Source organism: Sinocyclocheilus grahami, unplaced genomic scaffold (assembly GCF_001515645.1).
Source record: "Sinocyclocheilus grahami isolate Dianchi unplaced genomic scaffold, SAMN03320097.WGS_v1.1 scaffold470.1, whole genome shotgun sequence".
NCBI classification, from domain to species: Eukaryota; Metazoa; Chordata; class Actinopteri; order Cypriniformes; family Cyprinidae; genus Sinocyclocheilus; species Sinocyclocheilus grahami.
Window position 1 is genome coordinate 471,487 of NW_015505649.1, and position 14,979 is coordinate 486,465.

General features: G+C 36.7%; 1 protein-coding gene across 1 annotated transcript in view; it reads left to right on the forward strand.

Annotated features, from left to right (window-relative positions):
• Positions 1-14,979, forward strand: part of LOC107553324 (multidrug resistance-associated protein 5-like) — a 41,414-nt gene that overhangs the window by 12,108 nt on the left and 14,327 nt on the right. The window contains 12 exon segments of the mRNA XM_016235521.1: positions 177-248; positions 1,195-1,319; positions 1,415-1,487; positions 1,643-1,846; positions 3,068-3,209; positions 3,714-3,952; positions 6,097-6,243; positions 11,015-11,144; positions 11,269-11,422; positions 12,663-12,791; positions 13,904-14,090; positions 14,227-14,316. Of these exon segments, the coding sequence (XP_016091007.1) occupies positions 177-248; positions 1,195-1,319; positions 1,415-1,487; positions 1,643-1,846; positions 3,068-3,209; positions 3,714-3,952; positions 6,097-6,243; positions 11,015-11,144; positions 11,269-11,422; positions 12,663-12,791; positions 13,904-14,090; positions 14,227-14,316 (1,692 nt within the window).

Here is a 14,979-nt window from a genome sequence, read left to right on the forward strand (position 1 = left end):
TTCAACATTTCTCATCCCATTCAGACAAAAACGAGGTTTTCATGGGATGCTCAAGTGTTGCATGCAGCAAACAGTTCATGCATACAGCGTTTATGTAGAACTAGTCATAACTAACTCTACTGCCATAAAGTATCTGTGACGTAATTTGCTGGCCTGCTTTCTGCGCTGTACACCAGGGGTCACTGGTTGGGGTTTGTGGAGGAGTCGGCAGTGGAAAGAGCTCGCTGCTATCTGCTCTACTGGGACAGGTGAGAAATTACACGCGCTACTGTTCAAAAGATTGGGGTCAGAGAGAATGGTGTGTGTTTTGTTTGTTTGTTTGAAGAAAGAAAGAACGATATTAATACTTACATTCAGCGAGGATGCATTACATTGGTCAAAAATGACAGTAAAAACTTTTTTAAAGTTTTCTATTTCAAATAAATGCTGCTCTTTTGAACTGCTATTCATCAAAGAATCCTGAAAAAAAAAGTATCCAATTTTCCACAAAAATATGAAGCAGCACAACTGTTTTCAACATTAACAATAATTGAAATGTTTGTTAAGCAGCAAATCAGCATATTAGAATTATTTCTGAAGATCACGTGACACTGAAGACTGGAGTAATGATGCTGAAAATACAGCTTTGATCACAGGAATAAATTACATTCACATAGAAAACTGTTTTTTTAAATTGCAATAATATTTCATAATATTACTGTTTTTATTGTATTTTTGATCAAATAAGCATCCTTTGTGAGCATAAGAGACTTGTTTGTTAAAAAAAAATGTTAGCAACCATAATCTTTCAATGGTTAAAACTTTTAACTATGCATAATGCTCTGTTTTATGTATTTCTATCAAGGCTGTAATCACAATAGACGTCGAAATGAAGATAATCAGTGAATAATGCCTTAACTTTCAGTGTCTTTGGAAGACTATCATACAAGTCATATGGTACAATGCTACGGTATTTGTTCTTTTTGGAGCTGGACAGCTGTTGTTTTAGAGAAAGGATGAGCGTTTCTCTTTATGAGCTCCACTGAGAAAATAACAGCATATGGGTTTGGCCCGAAATTAGAGTAAATAATGAAAAACCTTGCTTTTTTATAACCACCCCTTTAACCATCATAAAGCAGCCTGGACATGAAGCAGCTGGTCCTCTCAGCAGGACGAAAGCAGATGTATAGGTCTGATTCTCCGCCTTCTGTCTAGATGACCCTTCTTGGCGGCTCAGTAGCTGTAAACGGAGACTTCGCATATGTTGCTCAACAGGCCTGGATCCTCAACGATTCCCTCAGGGAGAACATCCTGTTTGGACAAAAATACATTGAGGAGAAGTACGCAGCGTATTCATGCATATACGAGTTCTGCATAAAAATGACTTTGGCCTTTCTTCTAAAATTAAACAAGTTTTGTGCTCATCTCTCACCAGGTACAACGCAGTTCTGGAAGCCTGCTGTTTATTTCCTGATATTATTGAGCTGCCATATGGCGATATGACTGAGGTATTATAACGCTCATAATATAATCTCTGACCTCGACAAACACAATCAAAGCACAAGGTCGTTCAAATCTCACTCGTATGATATCTCTATTAGTTTGCCGTTGAAAAACATGCAGTGTGATGATTAGTGTGGCTGCTGTGAATGATCTGCTGTAGATAGGAGAGAGAGGAGCCAATCTGAGCGGCGGTCAGCGGCAGAGAGTGAGTCTGGCCCGTGCGCTGTACAGCGAGAGACCCGTCCTTCTGCTCGATGACCCCCTCAGCGCCGTCGACGCTCGCGTGGGATCGCACCTATTCCACAGCGCCATCCGCCGCACGGCCAAGAGCAGGACTGTCATCTTTGTCACGCACCAGCTGCAGGTAAGAGGCTATGAATGCATGAGATGTACACATAGACACAGCACAGACTGGGACATGAGACATTGTGCTCATCCTTTATATAAGTTTGTGGATTGAATACGGTTCGCACGAGAGGCTGTGTTTTATTGCAGAGGCTGTTGTTAGTCAGTCCCTTCAATCATGACTATAACACAGCATGGCTTTAAATGCCTTATTGCACTTATCAAATATTTTAAAAACCAATTAGAATTTAGGCCAATACGCCACATACACATTTATTGTTATATTGTCGTTTCATTATTTTTGTAGTTGTTATTTTAGTATTAAAGCTTTTATTTTTATACTTTCAGATTTCATATTCATTTTGGTTTAAGTTTTAGAAATTCTGTCACTTGCTTTTGTCTTTTTTATTTATTTATGTTTTTTTAATTATTATTTCACTTTTAGTACTTCAACTTAATTTATTTCGGTTAGCTGCCAAGGCAGCACTTCTAATTTCCATTGAAGTTTTTTTTTTTAAATTGTATATTATTTATATTTCCTTATTTATATTTTATTCTATTTCAGCTTTATTCCAGTTAACAAACCATTTGTAATAGTTAACAGTAAAACTTCTGATAAATGGCAGATGAAAATGCTATTCTGTCATGTCTGAATTGTTTATGTACATATATAAACAAATATTTTATAAACAAAAAACTAAAATTAGTCATTTTTAATGCCATAACATTATAGTGAGCATTATTAAAAAAAAAAAAAAAAGTTTTAAGTGGGCATTACATGGCGAATTTAAAAAATCCAAAAGCACTATTTAAAACATATATGATGGTATATATCCAATATTTACTGTTACTGATAAATAAAAAAATCTTAATAAAAAAAAAGTCCCTTAAAACCTTTTTATTATTGAGCAAATGACTTCTAATATGATATTAATATGCATGCTTCTCAAAAATAGTTTTAAGAGACAATTTTGTGTCTTAAAATTTTTAATAGGGGATGCATGACATGCCCTTTTTTAAAAATATATTTATTAAGATTTTTAATAAATATATTTTTAAAAAAGGGCATGTCATGCATCCCCTATTAAAAATTTTAAGACACAAAATTGTCTCTTAAAACTATTTTTTTAATGAGCAAATGACTTCTAATGTGATATTACTAGGTTAATGTAACATAAGGCCTCCTCACTGTATTTTGTGACGCTCTGTGTCCGTTCCCGCGGGTGTGTTTATTCTGCAGTTCTTGCCTGAGTGTGATGAGGTGGTGTTAATGAAGGACGGTCAGATAGCAGAGCACGGCACGCACATCCAGCTGATGGAGAAAGGCCGAGACTACGCTGCCCTTTTCAACAGCGTGCAGCAAGAGGTGCGAAAACACAAGGGTCACGCGTTCACAAATTAACAAATAAAATTAATTTGATAAAATTATACATTTTTATCTATTCAGGTATCTATGTTCATGTTTTGTGTAAATGCATTTTTGTTAATTGTCCATTTATAATCAGCTACAAATTCATTATTTGTAATCAACATATTCATATAAATAATGTGTATGCATGTGTGTAGGTGTGTTTATAATACGTCAATATAACATATAGTATATATATAATATACTGTATATATATATATATATGTGTGTGTATTTTTTAATATATGTTGATTACAAATGTATATTTACATTACAATTTACAAAATTGCATTGTGTGTGTGCATGTGTGTTAATGTTAATGTAACATATTAAAATACATTAAAATATAAATATACAATATGTATACACTATGAATGAATTGCAAAAACACATTGTGTTTGGCACAATTGTTTATTCCAGTCCTTTGGCACCACGTGACCTCTTTTGAGAAGTGTTGGTTTAACAGTCGTTGGATGAGTTACACTTTTTTGTTGTTCTTCTCTCTTTCTGTCGTCTGATGTGCCCCTCACAGATCAGCTCATGCAGGCGGAGGAAAAGGGGAGCGGGGCCGTGGCCTGGCAAGTGTACACTACTTACATCAAGGCTGCAGGAGGGCCTCTGGCTTTCATCGTAAACATCCTCCTCTTCCTCTTCACCACCGGCAGCATCGCCTTCAGCAACTGGTGGCTCAGTCACTGGATCGGGCAAGGTAGTGGGGTAAGACTCACTCATCTTCACTTAACTCACTTTTTCTTCTGAAGCAAACAAAAGGAGAAATTCTGATCAGTATGAACGAATCATTGAATGAATCATTCCCGTCATCCTATTCGTTGACATGATCTGACTCAAAAGAAGCATTTGTTTCCTCGCTACTTGCTCATGAACGTGCAACAGAGAATTAGGGTGGATTTCAATTATTTTGTGTCTTTTTAGTTCACCGCAAAATGAAAATTCTGTCATCATGTTTACAGCATTTCAAATACGTCGAAATTCGAAACTGAAAGGCTCTTCTGAACTGGTTTTTGCTAGTGAATCGCTTGAACTGAATGATCAGCGGGGTAAGACCAAGGGATGATTCAGCCAACAATATCAACTCACTCATCTTCACTTAACTCACTTTTTCTTCTGAAGCAAACAAAAGGAGAAATTCTGATCAGTATGAACGAATCATTGAATGAATCATTCCCGTCATCCTATTCGTTGACATGATCTGACTCAAAAGAAGCATTTGTTTCCTCGCTACTTGCTCATGAACGTGCAACAGAGAATTAGGGTGGATTTCAATTATTTTGTGTCTTTTTAGTTCACCGCAAAATGAAAATTCTGTCATCATGTTTACAGCATTTCAAATACGTCGAAATTCGAAACTGAAAGGCTCTTCTGAACTGGTTTTTGCTAGTGAATCGCTTGAACTGAATGATCGAAGTCACTTCAAGATTCAAAAGATTCAAGATTCAAAAAACTTTATTAATCCCAAAGGGAAATTGCTTTCCATGTTACAATTGCTCTCAAGAAATAAAGAATAAAGAAAAGATAATAAATAAATATATACCTATATATCAATAAAATTAAAAAATAAATAAATAGCAATATAACACATGTAAATAATAATATAAAACTATACCAGTAAAAATGGTCGTTTAGATCAAATATAAAATTAATCAAAGTGGAATAAAATGACAAATGTGGAATATAATAAGTCCAATATGGTAATGGTAATTAAGTACAGTAATTATATAGTATGTATTGCACACTAATCTTAGTATTAATAAATAGGCAGTAATAATAATAATAAATTGCATTGCACAAGAAAAGTCCCTTATTGCACATGAAATGAACATGTATCGCACATGCATTATTCATAAATGTCCCAGCACTTATAGGGAGGAGTTGTACAGTCTGATGGCCACAGGGATAAAGGATCTTCTGAAGCGCTCAGTGGAACACTTGGCAGTAATCAGTCTCTGGCTGAACTGACTTGAGTTTGAATCAGCCGGAGTTCCAGCGTAAATGACTCACTCAATTGAATCGGTTTGTCTGTTCCACTCTTCGCTCCTTCAGCCATGTTTACTACTACTGGCTTAGCTCGCTAGTTTTATGAGATTAACTGAAATGAGAGAAAAAAAGTATGATGCCTACAAATAAAACATCCAGACCTGGCAGCCCTGCTCTTCAGAAGACTTTGATTAAACTGCTCAGTTAATATACATTTATTCATTTGATCTCTTTACAAACATTTTGAAGCATCAGAGTTTTGGGTGAACAGACTTTCTCTGTAGAGAGAGAGATTTGATTAAAACATCTTCATTTGTGTTACGAAATTGAACGACAAGAGGGTGTTGTAGCCTAAATCATGACAGAATTTACATTTTAGAGTAAAATAACCCTTTAAAATTGACCATGACACTTTTTTTTGGTTCTTTTGTGTTCTTCTTTTTGAAGCTTGAAAGCTTCATTACACGTTTGTTATAATTGCAAGGAAAACAGAAACAGGTCAGAATCTGTCATTTTGAGTTTCACAGAAGAAAGTAAGTCTTCACATGTTTGGAAACGACATGATGGTGAAAAAAATGATGCCAGTTTTTATTTTTGGGTGAATTATTCCTTTAAGGTGACAAGCCACCAACTTTAATCGTCGAGTTTTGATGCCTAGCCGAAATGAACATCAATCCCGAATCTAATTAGAAGTGCCAGACTCCACATGATTTACTCAGAGGGACAATCACGGCAACAGATGTTGCAGTTAACTCACATTCTGTAAAATAATTGAGACTGGGACTCATGCACGCAGTTCAGATGGTTTGTTGGGAATCTCCAGGGATGGATCATGTTTCCAAGGTGATGTTCTTTTGTCCCTGCAGAATTCCTCGCTGCTGCAGGGGAACGAGACCGCCGAGAGCGACAGCATGCGACTGAATCCGCACATACAGTACTACTCCAGGGTGTACGTCTTATCCATGGGGGCGGCGCTCTTCCTGAAGACGGTGCGAGGGCTGGTGTTCGTCAAGGTAATCTGGAGTTTATTTGTCAGCGCACCAGATTCCTCTGTTCAGGCTTCCTGTCTCCATTACACACAGCTGAATTTTTTATCAAACACTTAGGTACTTAGGCAGATGCATTTCCTCTTTGCTCATGCACTATTCATCACTGCCTGAATCTACCTGAGAGAACCAGGTTAATCTGTCAAGGGGGCATCGCAATTAATGCCTTTTCCCAAAGCGGAATCTGAATGTTATTGACAGGGCACGCTCATAGCACAGTGTAGGGATTTGTGACATTGACAAAAAATGATATCTCGATATGTTTTGGGATTTTTTTCCCGGTAACAATAATTAAACGATGTTTGCTTAGTGTGTTTTTGTGCTGGTAATTTCAGTGTCTGGGGTAACGTGAGTTACGTAATCAGATTACTTTTTTCAAGTAACTAGTAAAGTAATGCATTACTTTTTAATTTACAAGAAAATATCGGAGTTACTTTTTCAAGTAAGTAAAGCCAGTTACTTGTTTTCCCATGTATTGACTGACAGCTGTCCTCATGTGGAGAGAAATCAGGAGTGAGTGCAGACGTGTTGTGTGCGCTGTGTGAACATGATGTTACTGTAGACTAAATGTGAACATGCATTTACTCATATCGCACAAAAAACTGATTCAGCATTCCTCAAAATAAATACAAACAATGCAAACTCATATGACGCAAACTTGCATTAATTAAATATGTTAAATAACACAAATATCCTTTATGTATTTAATCCAATTTATTCAATGTCTTTGCTGCTGACCTTCGGTGATCCAATTCAACCATACTAATAAGCATGACTTCAGACAAACATAATATATGTGTTTATTTATTTTATCGCTGAAGGGTGTTGAACTTTCTTCTCTTGCATCCTTTTCTTCATGCAATGCAGAATGGCAGCACAGCTGAAAGGTTTGTTTGAGCTGCGTCCTCTACTGTACAGACGTGAATTTACATTTCCTTCAGCCTGAAGCTTATTCATTTCACTTCTGATGTGAAAGGGCTTTTACATTTGCCAAAAATAGAACTTTTTATATTAAAAACAAACAAGTAAGCCCAGCCCAGATTTAAAAAGTAATGCAAAAGTAACATAACACATTACTTTCCATAAAAAGTAACTAAAGTTTCTTTTTTAGGGAGTAACGCGATATTGTACGGCATTACTTTTAAAAGTAACTTTCCTCAACACTGGGTACTTAAATAAATACGACACTAAAGTCCCTGTCTTAATGAGTGATTCATTGAGTCATTGATTCAAACAATTCATTCAAAAAGGGTGATTTATTTAGAAACAAAGCGAGTGACCGTTTCAATGAATAGATCATTGAGTCATTGACTCCAATGATTCGTTCAAAAACAGATTCATTCAGAAACGAAACGCCGCAGAGTTTCTCTGAGACGCACAAATGTTCTGCTCCCGCTTTTCATTGGCGAAACAGAGACAAACGGACAATATTGTGTCTAAAGTGTTACTCAATATTAACTTCTTGTTTGTTGAACGATAAAATCAATATCACATTTGCAATCGCACTCACGCACTTATGTGGCACTCTTGTGTGTATTATTATAACTTAACTATATCGTGTATTATAAATACATTTTTGTTTTCATAACTTGAATTGTAGGGTCATTTGAACTGCGTAATATATGTGTTTATTTATTTTATCGCTGAAGGGTGTTGAACTTTCTTCTCTTGCATCCTTTTCTTCATGCAATGCAGAATGGCAGCACAGCTGAAAGGTTTGTTTGAGCTGCGTCCTCTACTGTACAGACGTGAATTTACATTTCCTTCAGCCTGAAGCTTATTCATTTCACTTCTGATGTGAAAGGGCTTTTACATTTGCCAAAAATAGAACTTTTTATATTAAAAACAAACAAGTAAGCCCAGCCCAGATTTAAAAAGTAATGCAAAAGTAACATAACACATTACTTTCCATAAAAAGTAACTAAAGTTTCTTTTTTAGGGAGTAACGCGATATTGTACGGCATTACTTTTAAAAGTAACTTTCCTCAACACTGGGTACTTAAATAAATACGACACTAAAGTCCCTGTCTTAATGAGTGATTCATTGAGTCATTGATTCAAACAATTCATTCAAAAAGGGTGATTTATTTAGAAACAAAGCGAGTGACCGTTTCAATGAATAGATCATTGAGTCATTGACTCCAATGATTCGTTCAAAAACAGATTCATTCAGAAACGAAACGCCGCAGAGTTTCTCTGAGACGCACAAATGTTCTGCTCCCGCTTTTCATTGGCGAAACAGAGACAAACGGACAATATTGTGTCTAAAGTGTTACTCAATATTAACTTCTTGTTTGTTGAACGATAAAATCAATATCACATTTGCAATCGCACTCACGCACTTATGTGGCACTCTTGTGTGTATTATTATAACTTAACTATATCGTGTATTATAAATACATTTTTGTTTTCATAACTTGAATTGTAGGGTCATTTGAACTGCGTTCTTCTAATAGGCTTCATCACACAGTCAATGCTTCTGGACTCTCAAGACGTGTTTTTGCTTGTTTTTTTGCAAAGTGAGTGACTCAATAGCGTCAGGTCGCGTATCGTTAAAACAATTACAATATTATCGTACATGAGAAATATTGCACACCCTTGAGCACAGTGTACTTCAGTTTCAGTTTCATTTGCACACCGAATCCTTGCTGTGCAATCCATGACATAGTGTCTGCTTTTCTCTCTCTCTTTTTCTGCTCTTTAATTGAAATTGCCTGCAGGCTAAATCCATTTATCTGTCCAGTGTCTTGACTTTGAGCTGGAGGGGTTGAGTATACATGTCCCCTCAGGACCCCATGCCCTCTTCTCCATTAAGCAGAGCCGACAGCACATTAGAGAGGTTATGTGTCTGTGTAATTGTGTGCCACTTGTATTCACTAATTCCTCGGTGATGGCTAATCTCTTTTTACCCAGAGGTAAGATTGCAAATTTGAGAACTTTACATATTCCATTAATGGAGTGAATTTGTCCCCTTGTGCCAGAAAGCATCAAATCCAAATGGTAACATGTTCTCCCATGAGCATAACATGAGGAATTTTGTTATGAAGGCATGGCGTATTCTCAATAGTTTCCTGACCTGTATTTGAGAATATTTGTACTTATGTAACCATGTGTTCATGTGCTGCTGCAGTGATAAGGTTCATGCATTTACTGCACATCATGTGTGTGTTAGACTGTGTAAAGTGCTAAGAGTGACATCATGTTGTCTATGCTGGTGCTTTAGGCCAAAATTAGATCGCTTTCATCATAATTAATGAAGCTGTCTGCATTGGAAGTGCTCTTTGCTGCATGGCCTGTCAGAATGTGTCTACAGAATGCTTGTTTTCTATTTCTGATGCACTGCACAGCAATCCCAGCCACTTTATTTTTCCCTGTGTTACTTAAAATGACAAAAATATATGATTTTTTATAAATATTTAAATATATTTAATGTATTAAATATACACTATCATTCATGTCTTTTTTAATAAAAAGAAGTCTTATGCTCACCAAGGCCTCATTTATTTGATTAAAATTACAATAAAATCCATAACATTGTGCAATATTATTACAATTTAAAATAACTATTTTCAATTTGAATACATGTTAAAATAGAATTTATTCCTGTGATCCAATGCTGAATTTTCAGCATCATTACTCCAGTCTTCAGTGTCACATTTCTGATTATTATGTTGAAAACAGTTGTGCTGCTTCATATTTTTGTGGAAACATTTTATTTTTCAGGATTCTTTGATGAATAGAAAGTTCAAAAGAACAGCATTTATTTGAAATAGAAATCTTTTGTGTCGTTATCAATGTCTTGACTGTCACTTCTGAATTTAATAAATCCTCACTAAAATAAAGTATTAATTTCTTTGGGGGGAAAAAAAACTTACTGACCTCCAAACAACACATATTTTCACTTAACCAAGACACTTGTATTTACTCATATTAAAACAGATTCAGTATTCCTCAAAATGAATAAAAACAATGAAATACAAACTCAGAATATTACACAAACCTGCAATAATTAAATGTCTTCACAAAATCCTTTTATGTATTGAGTATCTTCAGCCTGAGGCTTATTCCTTTACATTTGCCAAAAATAGAACTTTTTTATATTAAAAATAAAGAAGCAAGCCCAGCCCAGACGAGAAAAAGTAACGCAAAAGTAATGTAATGCATTACTTTCCATAAAAAAGTAACACGATTAGTTACTTTTTTTCCAGGGAGTAATGCAATATAGTTATGCATTACTTTTAAAAGTAGCTTTCGTCAACACTGATATTAAATATGTTTAAATAACTTTAATTTGCACCAGAAAAGCTAGTGAAGCGGTCTCTGTCCTCTTAATTTAAATCATCTATTGTTTCTAACCATATGTATCAGGAGGGAACAACTGTGAGCATTGTTTAAGCTCCTTTGCTATTCTGAAATGGGCCGTGCAAAGTCTTTATTCCAGTCAATATCTGTTATCAGAGTAGGAAATTCACCTATTTTACTGAGGATGTGTGTGATGTGATGTTTCAGGCAAAGCCTCACAGAGCAGAAGCATTCCTGGATATTTGCCAAGGTTTTCTCCGTATAAATCTAGCTATTATGGCTGTGTAAATGTTTGTGTGCATCCCTGACCTGTTTATTTGCATTATGGACCCTAACTAAAGAATTTTATAGGTTTTTTTAGCATTAGCATTTGTTGTGTCTGGGTGCATGCATTATTAACACTGTTGTGTGTGTTGTTTTGTTGTTGTTTTTGCAGTGCACTGTGCGGGCAGCCTCGGTTCTGCATGATAAACTATTTAAGACTCTACTTCTGAGCCCCATGCGCTTTTTTGACACAACACCCCTGGGACGCATTCTCAACCGATTCTCCAGGGACATGGATGAGGGTGAGGAACCTCTCTTTTTCTCTCTTCACAAATCCTTTCACATGCAGGATGACGGGGGCGTCTCGAAGCGTGCTGATGTCTCGCTCTCTCACACGTTCGCTCTCTGTTCTTCCTCTGTGCGTAGTTGACGTGCGTCTGGCGATGCAAGCCGAAATGCTGCTCCAGAATGTGACATTAGTGCTGTTCTGCCTGGGCATGGTGGGCGTTGTCTTTCCCTGGTTCCTGTTCTCCATCATTCCTTTAGGGGCGTTCCTCTTCATCGTCAACCGCATCTCCAGGTTTGGTCTTACAGACTTTTTGGGTCAAACAGTTGAGCTGAGTCATTGTAAAAAAAGTAGAACCAAATATATAGGTCAGGCTGATTAATCAACAAATATGTGTGTTCCAAATCTGCCAAAAACATTATAGATAATAAACATGATCTCTATATTCTCTATTTATAATATAATTGTGTTGTTTTACAATGTTTTTATGTATTAACCAAAATATTATATTATTTGAAATTTAAATATTAATTTAAATAAATATTAATAATTTAAATATTTAAATGTTTAATTATATATATATATATATATGTGTGTGTGTGTGTGTGTGTGTGTATAAATAGTTAATAAGTTAAATGTTTAATTTGATATATTATACATACATACATATATATATATATATATATATATATATATATATATATATATATATATATATAGTTAGTATATAGACTATAAAAAAATGTAAATAAAATAACTATTGTAGTTATTTTTTTTATTTCAGTTCTCTACCTCTAAATTTCATGTTTAATTAAATTTCTTTCTTGCCATTTATTTGTAATTGTAAAATTCACTAGCAAATTCTGAGTGAAAATTTCTAGACTAATTTTATTAAATGCTAAATCATTTTAAATAAACAATTATAATCGAAAAATATGTAATTTTATTATAATTTTATTTATTATTATTATTTTTAAATATGTCTAAAAAGGCAACAGAACCACACTTGTACATGTATTTTCGTAGTATCTGTCTTAGATGAAGCATTTCAAGGGCAGGTTTGTCCTCCTTCACTTGGCCCCTTTTTAATAAAAGTATGATTCATTAACATTATTCACAAGCAATGCATTTTTCATATATGCACTTACAAGCTGAAATCAGCCTTATTTCTCATCAATAATGGCCTGGCTCTGGCTGACGCTGCTGTCCTGCCTGAGTTAGCGCTGACGTGTGACGGGCCCCATAAAGCCCCGTATAAATCAGTTCAGAAGCCAGAAATGACTGCAGCTCAGCCAGGAAGATCCCCTCAGTCTCACCGTTATTGTCCCTCTGTGGGCCTCCATCTCATAAGCCACTAACCTGTCACATCACAGGCAGCTCTGTGAGCCACACAGATAAGCAGATGAGATGAGCCAGAGCCTTGATCAAAACTCAGCCGTATATCGCCGCTCATATGCTATGACTGGCTGACTTTTTGTCAGGGCCTGAAAAATGTATATAAATATGCTTTTCCGATTGTCCTTTTTACCCAAAGGGTTCTCATTTGTGAGCTGAAGCGCCTGGAAAATATCAGCCAATCCCCTTTCACCTCTCATATCACCAGCAGTCTGCAAGGCCTGTCCACTATCTATGCTTACGGCAGGGGTGCTGACTTCATACACAGGTAATATTCACACAGCAGAATGCCCTCCATGACTTTGCAGAACTTTTCTCTCTGAAACAAACACTGAAGTGAAACTTTACTTGAGGTCTGTATACACCGTGGCCGCAGAAAGTGTGCACAAAGTTCAAACGACACACAGACAATGCTCAAGCCACACTCACAAATGGCATTGCATCAGAAAATCATGAAAAATGCCAAACCTAGTGGCTTTTATTGGAAAGAAACTTTAAAATACACACTTTTCAAGAAAACTTCGCGTCGTGCCTGACAACCCGAGGTGGTGACCTCGGGTGTGCATTATTTTTCTAATAATTTAACGGCCCATCGTCAATTATTATACTACGGTTACCACACCTCAAGACATCGATCAGATGATATATTTAAAGGGATTCGTCCGGCTTTTGTACATAAATCGTTATTGTGAGTAGGATTATTTCTTCCGCATCTCATCCAACGCCTCTTTTGCTAGTTCCAAAACGTCATTTTAAAGCTGGTAATGGAGGCTTGAGCCGTTGATAGCATACTAATGCAGTTATTAATGAAGTTATTAAGAGCTCGTGTGAATTACGCTACCTCTGTGCATCCCTCAACAGTGTTCTGCAGCAGCGTCTCTAAACAGCGCTGTTATTACCTCGCTAGTGAGAAATGTCATGTGTAGCCTTTAAGTTGCTACACTATATAGGCTAACTGATAAAATCATCAGGGCAGCGCTGACAACACCTATTTGTGCAAACTGCATGACCATAGTGTGCGTGTGTGAGCACGTGTGATTGCAGTAATTCCTGTGTGCTGTATGAGTACTGTATGCTAATTCCCGTTATTACAGTTAACTATGTGAAGTGATATGGAACTGTAATGCGGTCAAGAGAGCTGCCTGGAACTACGTTCGCCGTGCGTTTCCCTGAAAATAATTGCACACCTCAGAATGTTCATCAGCCAATCAGATTCAAGCATTCAACGGCCCGTAGTATAATAAAATATAATTGATATATTAAAAAATATATATATATATAGATAGATAGATAGATAGATAGATATACAAGATGCAAAGTATGTTATGAATAAACTTGCAAAGTAAGGACTTTGGCTAAATATTGGTTATATTCCACCAGGAATCAAGCCCTGCTTGACACAAACCAAGCGTGTCACTATCTGTTCAGCTGTGCTATGCGCTGGCTGGCTGTGCGTCTGGACCTCATCAGCATTTCTCTCATCACCACTATAGCCCTCCTCATCGTCTTCATGCACGGCCGCATTCCTCCTGCCTACGCCGGTCTGGCCATCTCCTACGCCGTACAGGTGCGCCGCTCTCACACACTGTACATGAGTGGGGACGCTTGTAAGGCAGGACCGTTACTGTGCCATGATTAATTAGCATTGCTCACTATTGCTCAGTTGTTATTCACTGCTCATTTCTTTCCCTTCCCACATCCAGCTAACCGGCCTGTTTCAGTTCACCGTGAGGCTGCTTTCTGAAACCGAAGCCCGCTTTACATCAGTGGAGCGGATCAATCATTACATAAAGGTAGAAGCTTCTGTGACACATGCGTGCTGGTTGTGTCAATGGCAAATAGAAAGGGACAGACCATTTGTTATTCAACTGACACAGCGCACAAAAGACATCAGCTCTTTACTTTGCACAGGCCGCTGAGCCCAGCGGTCAGCGCGCTGCATACTGAGCCTGCTACATCCCGCTCAGCAGGCTTCATGGGATGCGTTTATTGCCAGACAGAACATCATAGCGAATGACACAGCTTGTTTCAGGAGGCTCTTATCAAAGCAGAACAGTACAGCTGTCTTACTGTGGCGGAGAGCATTTTACACTGATTAATGAAGCCAATAATGGTCTCGCTGAGTTCTGAAGTACAAAGTATCCAACTTATTTTGCATTGCAAAAGTTAGCTTTTTCTGTGAGACTACCAATTCATTAACTGCTATAGGTAAATAACTAGAAGAGTAAAGAAGTGCAGTAAAACTCTTTGATCCGTTTGAAATAGCTTACTTAATTTATGAATCAAATCAAATTGTAGTCTACAGGCTTGCCTTGCATTATGATAATTGTATATTAAACTTAAAGGGATAGTTCTCCCAAAAATGAAAATGTGCTGTTTAATTTACTCTCAGGCCATCCAAGATGTAGGTGACTTTTTTCTTCAGCAGAACAGTAAAGAAGATTTTTAGCTGAAAC